This window comes from Danio rerio, chromosome 2, assembly GCF_052040795.2.
Source record: "Danio rerio strain M-AB ecotype USA chromosome 2, GRCz13ab, whole genome shotgun sequence".
NCBI classification, from domain to species: Eukaryota; Metazoa; Chordata; class Actinopteri; order Cypriniformes; family Danionidae; genus Danio; species Danio rerio.
In genome coordinates, this window is record NC_141022.1 from 43,864,706 (window position 1) to 43,883,879 (window position 19,174).

Below are 19,174 nucleotides of genomic sequence, written 5' to 3' on the forward strand. Positions count from 1 at the left end.
CAACTGTCCCCCCACTTTTAAAATGTTTGCTTTGCCCCTGTCCATATGTTTAAAGTATTCTGTAACAGCAATACTGTTTTAGACTGTTATAGTTAGCATGACAATCCCACAATTGATACATGTATAGGTATACATGCACGTTAATGCACATCAGTAACTCACAAGTAACTTTTTTTAATGGATGTCCCTGTAAGAAAACATTGTAAATATTGTAAATCCAGAGATTGCTTTTCCTATCAAACCCTGGGGAACAACTGTTGTCAGAACCAAAGTTCACAGGACTGTGTTTGCTGGAATCCTCATAAGCGGTAGACTTCTACATTCTGATTGCTTGACGCCAAACCGCGTCATAGCTTATTACCATAAAGTTGACTTGACTTCAACTCTCCTTGACCCCCACACTGGTGCAGATGCATCGCATTGAAAATGAATGACTTCTGCCAATGCTCTTACCAATTTTGTTATGAGAATGCACAGTTAGTTTCAAGATTGTTTATTTCAGTGTTGTTGTTGTTTATATCATTTTACTACTCATTTTACTTAAAATTGCATTAATAAACAGACCAAAAACTTTCGTCTTTGTTTTTAGTAAACAGCAAAAATATTTGAGCATGTATTTGTGTGAGCTTCTTGTAAATGTGTCTTGTATAAAGACAGGAAGTGGGTAAATGAACTGGGCAGATTTATAATAAGGCTACGCGCGCTCCACCAAGCTGCCATAACGTCTCCTCTGCAATCCTCTCTAATTTATTACTGCCTCTGTCACCCAGCGGATCAGGCCACGAAGTTTTATTACGCACGCCACAGATACATTTTCCTTTAAGTCAGGACTCTTTTTAATTGCCTACACTTTGAGAAAATGAAAATGAAATTTAACACCCCCACCCCTAAAAAAGGGCCTGTCTGAGTCTTTCGATCTTTCTGCTACGTACATAATGAATCCCATAAATACCCCCTTAGCCCACATAAAAAGCTAATATAATTACGGGGTCCGTTTTATGGCTAATAGCTCATAGTTCGGCCACCCAGCTACATGTGTTTAATTAGAAGACAGATCAGTTAAGCATCACTTACTAGTAGAAAAACAAATGGTTTCTCAGTGTCTCTAAATCTGTCTTTCTCTCTCTGCTCTTCCTGTAAGTAGTGTGGTTTCTGACACTAGATTGATAACAGCCAGTTGATCAGGCCAGACGATCAATCAGCGGCCACATTTCACAAAACACAGCGTAATTAACTTACCCACATTATGATGCATGAAATACTATACGAGCGCATGTTTCAGATTGATATTGCTCAGTCGGGACAAAAGTGGGGTTTTAACAAGATTAGTGTACTGCCCAGATATGGAGATTAAGGCATCGGGCTAATTGCTCATTGTGGAGATTGTTTTTGAGGCAAAATGGATGTCCGGGCTCTTTTGTTTTGCTAACCGAAGCACCAAATCCAGATGGTTTTACATTAATAGAGGCCTGTCAACATTTTAACAATTGCAGCAGAAAGAGCTGTAAAACCAGAGGTCAGAGTCGTTTGCATAATGAGTCAGGGCAAAAATACTGGAATTGTGAAAGACTGGAGTCTTTGAAAAATGCATTAAGCCTGTATCATGTAGTATAAAAATTGTGATAGAAAACAAAAATTCCCAAACATTGCTGTGAAAATACCCAACATTATTGTTAAGGTGACACTTTACAATGATGATTTACTGTAGCTGACAAGAACTCACAATGACTAAAATGTTGTTAATATTAATTAATCTTTTTTTTTAATGCTAAAAACACAAGTAAATTTTCAAATAACCATTAACTAAGATTAATAAATGACATGTTAAAAATATGCTAAAAAATAATATGTTTTGAAAATTATTATTACAATTATTGTGAAACTACTAATAAAAAATGCTACTGCATTAACATCATCATCATTCAAAATGTGTTCATATATGAGCAATATCACACAAGTACCAGTGGGATATGGCTGTATATCGGTACTGATGGGAGGTGTGTGTTGGCTCATGCCCGCAGGCTGAGTGCCTTAGTGTCCCACCAGTGATGATATACAGCCATATCGCACTGCTACTCGTGTGATATTGTGTTTACTCAACATTTTGACGGCATAATTGTGTATATAAAGAAAAAATCAAACACATAATATCTAAAATGCCTTTAGTATTAGAAACTACTTTCTTCTGCCATTTATTCACCTCTGCAGCTGACTGTCAGAACAGCAGAAACTGTTTCTACTTCACCAACATCACATTAGAGCTAGTATTTGATTGATTCTCTAGTGTAATGTCTAAAGTGATTACAAAACAGGTGATTTTGCTCACATTTTAAGATTATAAGGACAGATGGCATGAAATTCCATCAGTCTACAGAAATGTTCAAGTATTTTTCGCCTGCAATCTGGAGATCACAATAAATAACCAAAAAAAAAGCCAAAGCAAAGCAAACACTACCGGATTGCTGTGGTATAAATACAGCACTATAACATACAAGAGAGAGAGAGAGATTGACTTACACTTCACTTCACTTCAGTCACTTACCTGATTTCTAATGATTTGCTCAGTTATAGTTTGAAATGTATGCTCTTCTTCTCCCCTAAGGGCTTATTATCTGTTGCCATCTTGTGGTGGAACGTCAACCATCTTTGTTCTGCTTAATGGCAGGCTGATGGCTGCTGATGCGCTGAATGTCTGAAATTAAACATATTTTAAATATGCACTATTTTATAAATAAACTGCATAAATGCAATCTAAACAACTATATTCTCACAAATGTCTCAAAAGTACATTATGTTGTCCAATAGCTGCAATATTTGTCAAACTGTAGTGAGTTTATTGATCTGATGTCACTCTATGTGGGCGGAGTAATACACAATAGTGAAGAGGGTGTATGAGTGCTGTTATAGCACGGCTATCAGCCAATCAAATTCAAGAACCAGAAAGAACTACTGTCATATAATAAAATAAATTATAATATAATATAATATAATATAATATAATATAATATAATATAATATAATATAATTAGTATTGCTCACACATTTGTCTTGTCTTTTCTCTTGCAGAAGCATGATGGGCAGTTCACAGTCATTCAGCTGGTGGGCATGATGCGTGGCATCGCTTCAGGAATGAAATATCTGTCTGATATGAGCTACGTCCACCGTGATCTGGCAGCTCGCAACATCTTGGTCAACAGTAACCTGGTGTGCAAAGTGTCTGACTTTGGCCTGTCCAGAGTGCTGGAGGATGATCCTGAAGCTGCGTATACAACACGGGTAAAGCATCTTTTCTTTATTAATGTTGTAGATTTAGCATCTATTTTTACAGCTTGGATCGAAGGTTGCATATGTAACCATCGTTCCCTGAAGGAGAGAATAGAGACATTAAGTCAGGAATTCAATTAAATTTAAGCTTATTGGTATTGTATTTTGCTTTTCACTTTAATTATTGTTCCAAAAGCATCTTTGCAAAAAGTGCATGTTAGTACATCACCGTCAAATCAGAAAGTTAAGGTCATGTATATAGGGTGGAAAGTATATTAACAGTGCTCAGCATTTATGTGTACACCCCTACAAATCCCTTGTTTAAATTAATATTTTCTATAGTATGCTTTACAATATTAAATGTGTGCGTATACAGTAGATTAGTCAGTACTAAAGCCAATTCTGGTGCTTATCTAACAAAATAACTCACAGTAATGGTTCAAGAATTAGTAGACCAGATTTAAGTGTTAGGGAAAATTATTAAATAAAATGTTAAAAAATAGCTAAAGTCAAGAGAAAGAAAATATATATACAATTCTGTTGAAATGTTGTAGTTTGTAATTTGTTTTTGCAATATTTTGCATGAATTTAAATGGATTATATTTCCATTTCTAAATAATAAATAAATATATCTGTTTAATAAATCAGTTTTGTTTAAATCCACCAATATATATATATTACCCATATACTCTGAGAAATAGATAAAAATATTTGTTTTTAAAATGGGGTGTACTCAATTTTGCTGAGCACTGTTCATAGTGTAAAAGGAATTCTAAAATAAGAAAATAGGAATCCTCATTATCAACGACTAATTTAAAGGGGACTAATCTGATCAGATAATTCCGATTACAATCAGGTTATACATTACTTTTTTAACTAATACATGATTACACATCATGATTTTCAGTTGTGGAATGTTCTCTTCAACATTTATGGATTCTTGAAACCTTGACTAAAAATATTTTAAATTTTGAATTATTACAAGTCACAACGGAAAAAAAAAAAAAACTGACTACATGAAATGTTTATTACACTTTGTGTATTCCAGATAACATATTTTCTTTCTCTTGTACTTCAGATCAATATGGTACAAAATAATCAAAACAATCCAGCGGGCCCCTTGACGTCAAAACAATATCACAAATATGTAAAAAAATGCAAATTTATATGTGTCAATACCTTTTCGTCCATTTGATATCCACACATTTGTATCCTTTTGACCACCAAAATAACGACACAAAAAGTATTATGTAACGTTTTATTCATCTGAAAGCTTCAATGACATTACAAATCTACATTGATTTTGTATTCCTACATTACATGTAAACTACCTTCATGTCAACACATTATCAAACTGACTTCAAACATTAGCGTCAATAAGCATGTCAAAAACTGATTAGTCCTATAATCGTTTTTTTTATGCATTTTTGGTGTGATTTGACAGCAAATTCCCGGCTGGGAATGTGAGGAACAAGTTATGTCAAAAGCAATCAAAAAAGTAGTCAAATTATATTACCTAAAATGCCATTGGTAATCTGTGATGGCCTACAGTTTCTAAATAATCTACTGAGTGCATGGTGCACCTTTAAGAAACCATAATTAAAACGCCTCCTGTGACTTTTGAAAGTGTCTGTGTGAAAGAACAAAGGCGAGACACAGAGAAGCGATGTTTGAGTTGTCTTTCTCAGGGGTCAGTTTCTCTGTCCACCCAGCATGTATTAATTACATCCGTTTTTGACAGGACAGACGCCTCCAAACCCCCTACTATCACTCGTCTAGTTCTCTCTCCTTCTCAGTTCTGTAATTGGTGAGCACCCTGTGGATCCGTATGAAGGCCAAGGGCAAGAGAGGGCTTGAGGCAGTGTGAACATGTGCGTACGCGTGCATGTGTGTGTGTTCATTCAGGTGGACAAAGCATAGACTCAGCAGGAGAATTTGTTGTCACATGCAAACAGGGGAGGGAAGAGCTTGTACAACCCTGAATGGACCCCTGCAGATTGCTTTTTGATGCCCGTGTGTGTTTGAGTCTCAGGCAAAATGTGTGTTTGGTAAAGGGATGAGCTCTTAAAAATATAAGTGGCCCTGACATTCAGTGCCCCGTGTCCCGTTGCTTCAAGTGCTGGAATCATGAAGAGACAAAACCCTCCAGGCCACGCGAGGCAGCCGTTTATGTGCCGTGACTTTATATAATTAAAAAAAAAAAAATGGTAAAGATCGCTTTTTGAAATTCTCTTTAAATGATTTTACCCCATGGGCCCCCGCTGCCGTTCTTTGGCACTCCAGTCACGTATGTCTATATAGAGTACAGCCAGTTTGTCTTTTGTTTGACTTTGACTGTAGAGATTAACTACAAAATGCTGCAGCTATTTAAAAAGACATTTAGGGAAATGCAGACTCTGTCGGAGTGCTGGAAAAGAGAAAGACAAATATTGACTCCATGCTGCTGACTGTTTATGGGTGTTTGTTTAACTTTCAGAATATAAAATCTACTAAAATTAAAACATTCTTATTAGATTTATGGTTATTGCCTTTTTTATTATGGAAATTGCATCACAGAATCATTTCCTTGAAATTCTGGATCTTATGATTGAGTTCACTTTTTTTTTTGTTTTATTTTTTATTATTTTTATTTATTTTATTTTATTTTATTGTTTTTTTTTTTCTTTTTTTTTTTTGAGGGGGGTTGATTGAACAAATCGGGGGAATAATAGAATAGTGTATAATATGGTTTGAGTCCCAAAGCTGTGTCAGACGTGTTGTCACATTTTATTTTTTATTTATTTTTATTTATTTATTTTTATAGTTTTTTTTTTTTTTTTGCACAGTTGTTGAAAATTTTTTTTTTTTACAGTTTTTTTTTTGCACAGTTGTTGAAAAAAAATCAAATGGGCTAAATTAAAACTACTAATACAAATTAGTATTTTTTAGCAATGTTCAACTAAATTTGTTTGCTTAAACTCAGCCCATATAAAGTGTTTGCAATCACTTACAGTGCTCAGCATAATTGAGTACACCCCATTTTGAAAATGAATATGTTTATCCATTTAAACAAAACAGATTTATTAAGCAGATATATTTATTAAAATATTTTTAGTCACCAAACATATAAAGAAATTGAAAGATAATACAATTAAATTCAATCAAAATATTGCCAATAAAAAAAATAAAAAAAAATATATATATATATATATATATATATATATATATATATATATATATATATATATATATATATATATATATATATATATATATATATTTTTTTTTTTTTTTTTTTTTTTTTGGCAATATTTTGATATATATATTACAGCCTATAGAATTTCAACATTTTTTTCAACAAATATGAAATTAAAAGAGAGATTTGTGAGGGGTGTACTTGTATATATGCTGAGCACTGTTACTTAAACAATGAGTAAATCCAATTAATAATTTATTTTAGTGTATGTAAATGTTGCTTTTGAGTAATCCATCTGTCTTTGCTGAATAATTTCTTTTAAAAAAGAAAAACCAATACAAATAATTTTGGAATATGCAATATGTCCATGCTTCACATTTCACCTCATTGACAATGTTATCGACAGTAAATACTTGAGATTCATATTTTTTATTATTGGTTTTAAATTTTAAGATTGAAAACGTTTGAGAGAAAAAAAATAAGAATAAAGGGAAACAATTAAATGAAAACTCTGTCATTACATTTAATGAAAGACTAAATTTATACATGTTATGTGGTCATCACACACTGTAAAAAAGGCCGGGTTCTGCACAATCCATTTGTGTTGGGACAACATGAAGGAATTTAGTTAACTTATTAGTTTTTACAAATTTAAGTGAATTGAACATTAAACAATTAAGTTGTCGTTGTTTCATCTCATTTTAAATAAGTAGCTTAAACAAGCGACAACAAAAAAATTTATAAAATTGAGTGTACATTCTGTAACAAAACCTGTTAATCTGAATAAAATCAACTCATATGACATAATAGTTCCTAACAGTTAAAGCAATACTTTCTTTTATCTTTTCTTATTCAGGGTGGAAAAATCCCCATTCGATGGACAGCCCCAGAGGCCATCGCGTACAGAAAGTTCACCTCAGCGAGTGACGTGTGGAGTTACGGCATCGTCATGTGGGAGGTGATTTCATACGGAGAACGGCCATATTGGGAGATGTCTAATCAAGACGTAAGTGTCCTTGACAAAACCGCAAACACACACGTCCTCGCGTGGATTGTTTCAATTGAAATCTGCTCCACTAATATCTTGGGTAATATCATTTGCACTGAAAACCTCTTGAGGGGAGCAGAGTCTCTGAACTGTGTGTCCTTGCAAACGAGTAAAATCCATACTGAAAACCTGCTTGAATGACAATGGTTTTTAGGAGCCTCATAAACGAGAGCTGTCCAGCTGCTCCTGTCTTTAAAACAAGCCAGTTAAACACACTCCATCCCTCGCTGCTGTATTATGCTAACGGTTTCTGACTTTCCCCCTTATTACCATCAGAGGAAATGTCAGAGAAATCTTGAGGACCTTCAGGGCACCGCTATAATGATTCAGAGCTACTGTGTTCATTTTCGAAACAAAGAAGAATGTTTTTTGTCTAAAAGAAAATAGTTGGTTTGATTTGAGAAAGGAAGTGGCAGGAGCTGTTTTAATCAGAGCAATGACTTCTAGTCCTTTAGGAGATGTTGCTGCAGTCTGCTGCTTGTCGTAGTGTTTTATGTCAGTCAGCCGACAAAGGTTTATTCAGGTAATGTTTCTTACGTGATTATAACTGCTAATTAGGGCTACATGTGTTGGTATTAGCTATTAAACAGTGTCATTGTTAAAAGTTATGTGACGTTATGTAAAGAAACGTTATGATAATGAACTGTATACTTGAAAACGAAAGATAATTTAACCTACATAAAATGTGCTTCGTTTAGTAGCATTTACATGTACAGCAATTGAAAAAAAAAATAGAGACCTTGTTAAGATATTCTCTGATATCAAAAGAAAAATAAACTGTAAAATTTATTTGAAGTGGGTGTTTATAAGACTGTCATGAAGTATTAATAATCATGACATGACATACAGCTGAAGTCAGACTTATTAGCCCCCCTTTGATTTTTTTTCTTTTTTAAATATTTCCCAAATTATGTTTAACAGAGCAAGGCAATTTTCACAGACTGATGATTTATTTATTTTTTCTTCAGGAGAAAGTCTTATTTGTTTTATTTCGGCTAGAGTAAAAGCAGTTTTAAATGTTACAGTTGTCATTTTAAGTTCTGAAAGTACATAGTTTGAGATGTTTTTGTTATTGCAACCGGACATAAATGCATCATAACCTGTCAGTGTCTTTATGACAACTTGATATTACCAAGACAACATTACTTGTCATAAATCTGTCATAAACATGATTGTCAAAACTGTTTCATGAAAATGTTTCTTTTTTTTTAGTGAAGCAAACATAATTTGTCATTAAAATTTTTCATTTAAGTCATATTTTAGTGCAACTAATTGAATTCATAATTAAAATGTCATTGCGAGTCAGAACTCCAAGATATATATCAGCATTGCCTTTAACTCTAAAACATGCATCAAATATACAGTTAAAGTCAAAATTATTAACCACCCTTTTTCTTTTTACAATATTTCCCAAATTATGTTTAACATAGCAAAGAAATTTTCACAGTATGTCTGATAATATTTTTTTTTTCTTCTGGTGAAAGTCTTATTTGTTTTATATTGGCTAGAAGCAAAGCAGTTTTTAATTTCTAAAAAAAACAACATTTTAACGTCAACATTATTAGCCCCTTTAATCAATTTTTTTTCGATAGTCTACAGAACAAACTATTGTTATACAATAATTTACCCTAACCTGCCTTGTTAACCTAATTAAACCAGTTAACCATTTACATGTCACTTTAAGCTGTATAGAAGTGTGTTGAAAAATATCTAGTCAAATATTATGTACTGTACTAAAATAAATCAGTTATTAAAAATGAGTTATTAAAACTATTATGTTTAGAAATGTGTTAAAAAAAATCCTCTCTCTGTTAAACAGAAATTGGGGAAAAAACCAGGGGGGCTAATAATTCTGACTTTATATGTATATGAAACTGTATATGAAAATAAATATTTATGTAAAGTTAAATATTAAATGGAAAGTCAACTAATTAAATTTTGCTGTCATTTAGTCACCAACATTATCCCAAACCTCTATGACTTTCTTTATTATGCAGAACACAAAAGATATTTTGAAAAATGTTGGTAATTGTTTTAAATCCCCTTGATTAGTTGGCAGTAAATGGAAATCAATAGAAACCCAAACTGTAGAAAGTAAGAAACACGTACCAACATGAATGAAGCTTTTGTTCTTTGCATGTTTTGACTCCTGTGTCTTTGTTGTAGGTGATTAAAGCTATAGATGAGGGTTACAGGCTTCCCGCCCCAATGGACTGCCCCGTGGTCCTTCATCAGCTCATGCTGGACTGCTGGGAGAAAAGCAGAAGTGAACGGCCCAAATTCGGGCAGATCGTCAACACTCTTGACAAACTTATCCGCAACCCCAACAGTCTGAAGGAGCTCGCTAACAGCTCAGTTTGGTGAGAAACTTAATTTCATTTAAATCCAGCTGATGTTTAAGCACAGCTAAAGGCATTGGACAATATGCTTATAACTGTGTTTATGGCGTTTTTTGGCCCTAGGTTAAGTCAGTTGGAGTCTGGTTGAAGTCAAAATTGACAATAAATGTTCTTTGTCACCTCACAATGTTTTTCTTGTGGTGAACAGTTAATCTGTGCCCAATTAATGTTTCTGTTGACATCCGTGTAATAACAGACAGAATGTATATGAAAAACTATGATTTCTGTTTCAAATTAAGGCTTCATATCCAAAATGCATAACAGTTTCCACAAAACAAAGTGACATGTCAGAGTAATTTTAACTTAGATAGTAAAAAAAAAAATACTGACCATTGTTTGATTTTTCTTTATTGTTTTCCCTTATTGAAAGTCTCTCTGTAGCATAGTTTTTCAGACAGGGACTAGATTAAACCAGGATTAGGCCTTAATTCAATGATTTTTAAGTATTAATTTTTGTAAATGTGCCTTAGGAAAAAAAAACATTACTGAGGTCCATCTTGGGATCAAACAATTATGTGAATTTACACTACCTGACAAAAATATTGTCGTCAATCCCAATTGTAAGAGCAACAAATAACAACCTAACTTCTAGTTGATCATTTGGAAAAGTGGCAGAAGGTTGATTTTTTATTTTTTTTTGATGAATCATCTGTTGAACTGCATCTCAACCATCACAAATACTGCAGAAGAACTATTGGAACCCGCATAGACCCAAAATTCTCATAGATATCAGTCAAATTTGGTGAAGGAAAAATCATGGTTTGGGGTTACATTTAGTGCAAGGGATCTGCAGAGTGAATTGCAACATCAACAGCCTGAGGTAGCAAGACATTTGTGCTGCTCATTACATTACAAACCACAGGAGAGGGCAAATTCTTTAGCAGGATAGCGCTCTTTCTCATACTTCAGCCTCCACATCAAAGTTCCTGAAAGCAAAGAAGGTCAAGGTGCTCCAGGATTGGCCAGCCAAGTCACCAGTCATGAACATTATTGAGTATTTCTGGGGTAAGATCAGGGCTTTATTTGTGCCTGAACAAGCCGGATCCGGCACCTCATTTTTACTGATCCCCCACCTCACAAGCACCAACCCCTCCCGCTCTTCACTTTCTTCCGCGACTCCTGAACCTTCTTCAATTTCGACAGCACTGACAACGAAGTCCAAAACCATACTGTCCTAATGAAATAATTAAAAATCAAGGCACAATCATATTTTATTTTGGTAAAAGAAGCATAATCTAGAGACCTTTGCCTTTCATATGAAGTCAAGATATTATTTGTTGTTTCTAAAACTTAGATAGGCGACTGAGACTTTTGTCAGGTAGTGTATATTTTAACATCAGTCAGCATAGGTTTCTAAGTTGAAACCACACAGATTTAGATTTTAGTCTGGGTCTAGGCCTAAACCTTGTCATTGCATATGCTTAAGATTTAGACTCAAATGTATAATTGGAATAACAACTAATGTAATTATTTAAATTAATTTTGATTTCTGAATTATGTCGGAAAATTTATGCCAATCTGCGTGATGAAGAGACACTTAAATACTCAAGGTCAGATGTTTAGTGTTAAAAATGGAAATAATAAAACTGGCTAAGGTCTTTCCCGTGAACATAGAATGATCTGTAAATTATCTTTGTTGAATTTATGTTAACTCAGTGTTACAAAAGCCCCTAGTATCTGAATGTATACCAGCTACAGTGATGAAATCATTAAAACACAAAGAGCTGCACCAGTTTAAACCCAAAAAGACTGTCTCATTCAAAGTGACATACAGATAAAACATTTACAAGCCACAAAAACAAATCCCTAACAGCTCAAATAAATCCAGGGAAAATCCAATCCAGCTTTTCTTTGTCTGCCCCATGAACTCTCAAATCTTTCATTTAATGCGAAACAACACGCCGATAAACTCCACATTGTCTAATATAACCAAACCTAGTGCCACTGATCCTCTTCCAGCAGACATCCATCTTGCGGCTTTGTAAAAAGATGTCATTGTCTAGATAGCCTGAACCCCCATTGTAAAAGCTGACGCGAGACAGAGAGCCAGAGTTCACATTACAGCTGTAAAGCTGGAGAGTCCGAGACCTTCAAGAGATATACGCTTCCTCAAGTCCATCACAGTCTGATTACAACCCAGCCTGCCAGTCATTTTATCCCTCGACAAAGAAGAGCGAGGCCGTTAAACACGTCCTGGGTCTGAGATTGAATTGACCCCCGGTTTTCACTCAAACGCTGCTGTCACTCGTCTGTCATGAACAACGAAAAGGCAAGGCGGTTGGTTTTAACTCTTAAACTTTTATCCTCTTCTGATGAAATAACTTAACAAGGTATCAACTCGCACAAGCAACTGATTTTTGGAATAAGAAAAAATTGGAAAAAGTGAAGTGCTATGAATACTTTCTGGATAAATTGTACATTTGGTGGTCTCACTTTATATTAAGTGTCCTTAACTACTATGTACTTACATCAGAAAAATAAATACAATGTACTTACTGTGTTTATAATGTATTTGAGAACACTTGTGGTGCTTTTGAGTTGGGATAGAGGTTGGGTTATGGACAGGTTTGGTGGCATGGGTAGGTTAAAGGGTGGGTTAAGTTGTAACGGATGGTCAACAGTGTTTTTACAAATGTAGTTACAAAATTTAATCCCAGATGTAATTACATACATGTATTTAATCAAGCATAAGTACACAGTAAATACATGTTTTTACACAATAAGCACATTGTAACAAACAATTAATTCCTATATAAGTACACATTAGTTAAGGCCACTTAATATAAAGTTGGACCCATTTAGTTTTGTGCTTTGTTTTATCCACCAAGAAAACAGTGTTATGCTTCGCATTTTAATGAAACATTAATATCACACATATCCATGGTCAAAGCTCTTTTCAGCTCACTGAGTTATGTTCCTCCATAATATGTTCTCTTTGTATTCCCTACAGTAATATTCAACAAATAAATCCATAATATTGCGGCAGAAACACTTGTTTCTCATTTTTAGGGTTATCCACGGTCCACTGACAGTAATTTGTTAATGCTAAAAAGTTGCCTTTTAATATTCGATGGATAAACTGGGAGAATAAATCCACCTAATTGTACATTTTTGCATTCAGACTGAGTGTTTAATTGATGTTAGCTCCTATATTTCACGCAAAGCATCATGGCATTTAGAAACAGTTAGATACTTTTTTTTTCTTTAGAAAACTGAATCATTAAACTAATATAAATTGGTGATTATATTACATTTCAGTTAACTGCAGGCTTAAATCTGAAATCTGAACAACTCCAAAATGATTTATAATGCAAGAGGAGTTTTCCAGCTTAGCTATGGACGGAGCTTGAGTTGACACAAATTCAATTTCCTTCACAGGGAAGACCCCACCACCCCAGAGTTCAGTGTGAGTACGGTGGATGAATGGCTGGACGCCATCAATATGGGCCAGTACAAGGACAACTTTGCCAATGCGGGTTATGTTTCCCTAGATTCCATTCTGTACATCAGCATGTGGTAAGTTTGAATGCTAACACAAGCACACTTACTTTCTCCTGAGGGAATATGTGTCTTGTGAATATATATTGAAAATATTCACATATTTTAAGTTTAATTTAATTCACATACAGTTGAAGTCACAATTATTTGCCCCCCTATGATTTTTTTTCTTTTTAAAATTTTTTAAATATTTCCCAAACGATGATTAACAGAGCAAGAAATTTTTCACAGTATTTCCTACAATATTTGTTATCCTGGGAAAAAGTCTTATTTTCGTTTTAGCTATAATAAAAATGAGGTATTATTATTATTATTATTATTATTTTTAAATAATTTCGGTCCCACTTTATATTAAGTGTCTTTAACTACTATGTACTTGCATCAAAAAAATAAATACAGTGTACTTACTGTGTTTATGATGTATTTGAGAACACTTGTGGTGCTTTTGAGTTGGGATAGAAGTTGGGTTATTTGCAGGTTTGGTGGTATGGGTAGGTTTAAGGGTGGGTTAAGGTGTAAGGGATGGTCCACAGTGTATTTACAAATGTAATTACAAAAGTTAACTACAGATGTGATTAGATACATGTATTTAATCAAGCACAAGTACACATTAAATACATGTATTTACATAATAAGTACATTTTAACAAACTATTAATTCCCATGTAAGTACATATTAGTTAAGGCCACTTAATATAAAGTGGGACCATATTTTCTTTTGATTGTCTGTAGAACAAACCACTTTTATACAATGACTTGTCTAATTACCCTAACTTGTCTTGTTTCCCTAATTAACCTAGTTAAGCCTTTAAATGTCACTTTAAGCTGAATACTAGTAACTTGAAAAATATCTAGAAATTAGTTATTTACTTTATTAACACTTATGTTTAGAAATATGTTAAAAAATGATATTTCAGTTAAACAGAAATTTGGGGAAAATATATAAAAGGAGGCTAATAATTAAGGAGAGCTAATAATTCTGCCTTTAACTGTTTTTACAGAACTCACTCAAATTTTAGATCGTACTACTTTGAAATCCTAATGCTTAAAACCACCCTTTTTCAAACCACCACATTTGACCATTTTGTTGGCAAAAATTGATTTTGTTTTAATTCTTGTTTTATTGTTTTGCATTGTTTTATTAGCAATATTTTATTATTTTACTTTCAAAGTAATTTGAATGTAGATTGTTGATTTTGCAAAGCAGACACAATACTTGCATTTGATATGCCTTTTGATCAAATCACTTAGTAGACAGCCTCTTCTTTTCATTGCCTTTTTTATTATGGATGATGTTTGAAACTTTAAATACATCTCGCCTATTGATCTCTTTGAATCACTTGCAATTTTCATTTTGCCATTTACATCAAACCGCTTTGCATAAACAAATAAGGACATAAAAGTTAATGACATTGTATCCACATTAATTACAATTCATTGTCTTAGCTTGCTTGCTTTGAGCTATCTTGTTCTTTTTGAGAAAAATACAAATAAATGTATTTGTATTAGATCAGGGTGGGGCCAAGTCGGAGCTCTCACTCTGATCCCCCAGGCTCTGCAATGGTTAGAAAAATTCCAAATTGAACCAAAACAAACGATTACAATTGGCTTAAGATTGGCAATGAAAATTTGGGAAATGCAACCAGCAGGACCTGGGAATAAAAAAATGTATTTGTATTTATGGTCATACTCCTTTTTACAGTATTTTAAATGGGTTCTAATTACTGACTAACTAGCTGAGTTTCTGGCACTCAATTGTGTATTTTGAAGTATTTTTGCACATGGTAAACAGTGCTTAGCATATAGAACTACACAGTTAACAAATCTATCTTTTAAATTCATATTTTTAATATTAAGCTTTACAATATTATATTTGTGCATATACATTGAATTAGTCAGTACTGAAGCCAAATCTGGAGCTTATCTAACAAAATAACATATAATAATGGTCCAAAAACAAATACAGCCAAATTTATGCTACATAAAAAAATATTTAATACAAATTTAAAAAAAAAGATGAAAAATCAACAGAAGCAAAAAATGTAAACATTTAGTTGAAATGTGCTTGAATTTAATTGTATTATCTTTCAATTTCTAAATATGTTTGGTGACTAAAATATTATTTTAATAAATATATCTGTTTTGTTCAAATGCACCAAAATACATTGCCTAAGTTCACTGAGAAATCGATACAAATATTCATTTTCAAAGCGGGGTGTACATATGCTGAGCACTGTATATGGAAATTCCATTTAAAATATCTTAATAAAAAAAATTGAAAAAAAAACAATTACGCTTTCTGGAAAATGTGTTAATGTGAATAATGGGTGATTAAAATGAATTTGCTGAAAAAACTCGGACATAGCGATTTATTAGATGTCTCCATTATGCTTTCTTTGTTTACTATTGGATACTAGGTAATCAAAACTACAGTCGGCCACTCTTATTTTCTACAATTTTTTCAAACTTTGAAATGATTCGCTTCACATTAAGATGAAAAATCGGCTACTTTTAGTTAGAGCTTATTAGTTTGTTGCTTATTAGAGACTTAGGTCGCGGTCACACCACCTTATGACCCATAGACTTTCATTTATACGCATGCAAATGTGGCAGACTGGAAACTTAAGCTTGAATGAAAACTTTTGCATGTTGCTGTGTTGCAAAGTTCAAGCTTGTTGAACTCTGACCAGTGAAATCACATCATGCGATTGCTTGAGACCAATAGAAGGTCAAAACATGACCTCTCTGTACAGAAATGTAAAATGTGGAGCAATCGCTCGGTTTTAACCATCTAATCCGGCCCCTTTTCGCAGGGCCGTACGTCAGATTTTTGTATGCTCAAACTCTAGTGTGACCGCAACTTCATTAGTTGATTACTTAAAAACATGACAAAAGACTCATGGCACGACATATTGCTCCTTGATTGTTGCTTCTGTAACTGCACAGCAAATCAATCTGCAATCTAATATTACATAATTTCCTAAAACACTTTTCCTGTCTCTCCTTCTACAGTGAGTTGAGCAAGATGGACGTGACTCTGGTGGGCCACCAAAAGAAGATTCTCTCCGCCGTCCAGAGTTTGCACGCACAGGGGACACACGTGCAGGTATAACAAGCCTGAGAGCAAACAGACTGAGAGTTAACAACTGCTCCCACCACGGTCCCTATCAGCAGCTTCACCACACACCTCAAACCCTGGATGTTTCCGCATACGACCCTTTCTCAGCTTCTGTCCATGCACATCAGAGCTTCCTAGGAGAGGAAAACACACAAAAAATCAGAAAAGAAGGAACAGTAATTCACAGTTTGCGTTTCATTCATGCATATCAGAGGTCGGACTGTTATTCATAGAAAAAGGAGGGTTGTTTTGTTTTCTCAAGTCCATGTTTGGGGTATCAGTCTGTCTTTCTACATCCACTATAAGCCACAGTTAAATGACAGAAGATGTTTATAGTATATTTATTTTGTCATAAATGCTTGAGCGACAAATGGATTCAACTTGCAGAATCCAATTTTTTGGTGAAAGGGTGACGGAAGTTTGCATTTCACCAGCAAAGATGGCCGAGGACATACTGTAAATGGCTGCTGTTCACTTATTGCGGTGTTGCTAATGCAAGCAGCTACTGAAACAGTAGAAGTGTGTGAAGTAATGTTTGATTTCTTGAACACACTTCCAGATGCGTCTTAAGGCAAGACACTGCAGGCAAATACATGGGTTTTTATCTAATGCAAAGAAAACATGCAGAATCACACATTATTAATTTGTTTCTGTAGATTTACAGATTCTTAAAATATATGTTTTGTTTTGTTTTTTTTAATGCAATTTTGTTGAAATTAGCACTTTGTTATAAAACTTCACCTCAGCAGATCTTACAAACACCAAAGTTCAAAGTTTTCTGAATGTTTTTAAACCAAGGGATATGTTCAAACATATTTTGCCTGATTATAGACAATTTATTTAGCAAAAAAAAAAAAAACTATGGCTGTCCATGGTAGTTTCCAAATGATGGAGTGAAAAAAATACTCCTAAAATCCCCTGCATAAAAAAAATGAATAAATGTATGTCATACTTTATATTAAGTGGCCTTAACTACTATTTAATTCCATTAAAAACAAATACAATGTACTTACTGTGTTTATAATGTGTTGCAGATCACTTCTGGTGCTCTTGAGGTGTTGTACATGTTTGGTGGTATGGGTAGGTTTAAGGGTGGGTTAAGGTGTAAGAGATGGTCAACAGCTTAATTAAATATGTATTTACAGAAATGAATTACACATGTAGTTACATGCAGGTATTTAATCAGTCATAAGTACAATGTAGTTTACACAGTAAGTACATTGTAACAAATGATTAATTTGTATAAGGCCACTTAATATAAAGTGGGACCAAAATATACTCACAGGTGTCAGAAAATGAACCTGTAAAAATAATGTTCAGATTTTTCTGAATAGAAGTACACAAACATTGTGCATTTTGAATTGAATGTCTCATTTGCATATTTAAAGATACAGTTTACGGAAAAATGAAAATGCTGTGTTGTGTTGAACACAAAGAAAGATATATTGAGGAATGTTATCTGGGTTCGACACATTGACATTGACATATTTTTGTTCCTACTAATCGCTGATTTATTTTCAAAAAAATTCAGAATATCTTATTTTGCGTTCAACAGAAGAACACAAAATAAATTCATAACAGTTTAGAACCACTTGAGTATGAGTAAATTGTGAGGAAATCTTCCATTTTTGGGTGAATTATCTCTGTAAATATAACAATTATGAAAACAATCCAATCAATCGCCAGGGGAAGTTCAGTCATAACTATTAGTTAACTATTTGTATGTACCTTAATGTAGGGGGACCAACAGTTTTAATCTAAAAATGACCAGACTAACAGATGTAGAAGAGCCGAAGTCAGAGATTCAATTAAAAGAAAGTTTACTGAAGATAGTTTGCAGTTTCATCAGCAGAAGCTAGCTTCAACAATCACAAAGAATTTGTAGATGCTCTGATCACAATCTTAAAAAAAAACAAATCTCTCACATAATGTTATTACCCATGTCATACATATAGATGTTTCAACCTGATTGGTTAAAACACAGATAGACTAAGAACATTTTGAATGATGTCTCAATATCTCAAACATAGAAATGTCAGACTGTTGAGAGGTGAGACCAGCCTGTGAAATGATCCACACAGAAATAGAATACACACACACACACACACACAAACACACACAAAGAACAATCAGTTTCTTATTCAAGGCTGAGTTTACTCTGTCGTCTTATAAAACCTGGTTAAAAGCTGGTACAATCTATAAAAATATGAATAATAATTAATAATTCATTACATTTATATATCTTTTCTGAACACTCAAAGCGCTTTACACATTAGGGGGATTCTCATCATCCACCACCGGTGTGCAGCATCCACCTGGATAGCGCGATGGCAGCCATATTGTGCCAGACCGCACACTACACACCAACTGATTGGTGAAGGAGACAAAGTTTTTGATATGGGGATAGTTTGGAGGCCGTGATGGAAAAAGTCTCATCCAAAAGACACAAAAAAATGGCAAATAACTCAGGAAACCTTTGTTTTCAATTCTTCAATAGTCCAGATCCACTCAAGAGGTGTCCATGGCTGGGTAGTTCCCAAGGAAACAAATAATTTGGCATACAGAATAAAGCAACGACACATATTTTTCAAGTAAATTGGGATGACACTAAGGTCATTACATATTCTAGGCTCTAAAACATTTAACTTTATTAATAATAAAAAAAGGATATGT

The 19,174-nt window shown here is 33.8% G+C and overlaps 1 protein-coding gene and 1 long non-coding RNA gene across 7 annotated transcripts in view; one reads left to right on the top strand and one right to left on the bottom strand.

The window, feature by feature from the left end:
* The window catches only part of epha4b (eph receptor A4b), a 242,909-nt gene extending 224,305 nt beyond the window's left edge, over positions 1–18,604 (top strand). For 4 of the 6 annotated variants that reach the window (XM_087239983.1, XM_087239979.1, XM_087239980.1 and 1 more), the window contains 5 exons: positions 3,067–3,276; positions 7,296–7,445; positions 9,654–9,847; positions 13,265–13,402; positions 16,396–18,604. In XM_087239983.1, the coding sequence (XP_087096109.1) occupies positions 3,067–3,276; positions 7,296–7,445; positions 9,654–9,847; positions 13,265–13,402; positions 16,396–16,495 (792 nt within the window). In that variant the 3' untranslated portion in view covers positions 16,496–18,604. 6 annotated transcript variants of the gene reach the window in all.
* Positions 14,646–16,500, bottom strand: LOC147846449 (uncharacterized). The gene is made up of 2 exons (XR_015478839.1): positions 15,074–16,500; positions 14,646–14,938 (listed from the first exon to the last, which is right to left on the bottom strand). It is a non-coding gene; the product is annotated as an uncharacterized LOC147846449 (long non-coding RNA).
* Positions 18,605–19,174: the final 570 nt, after the last annotated feature.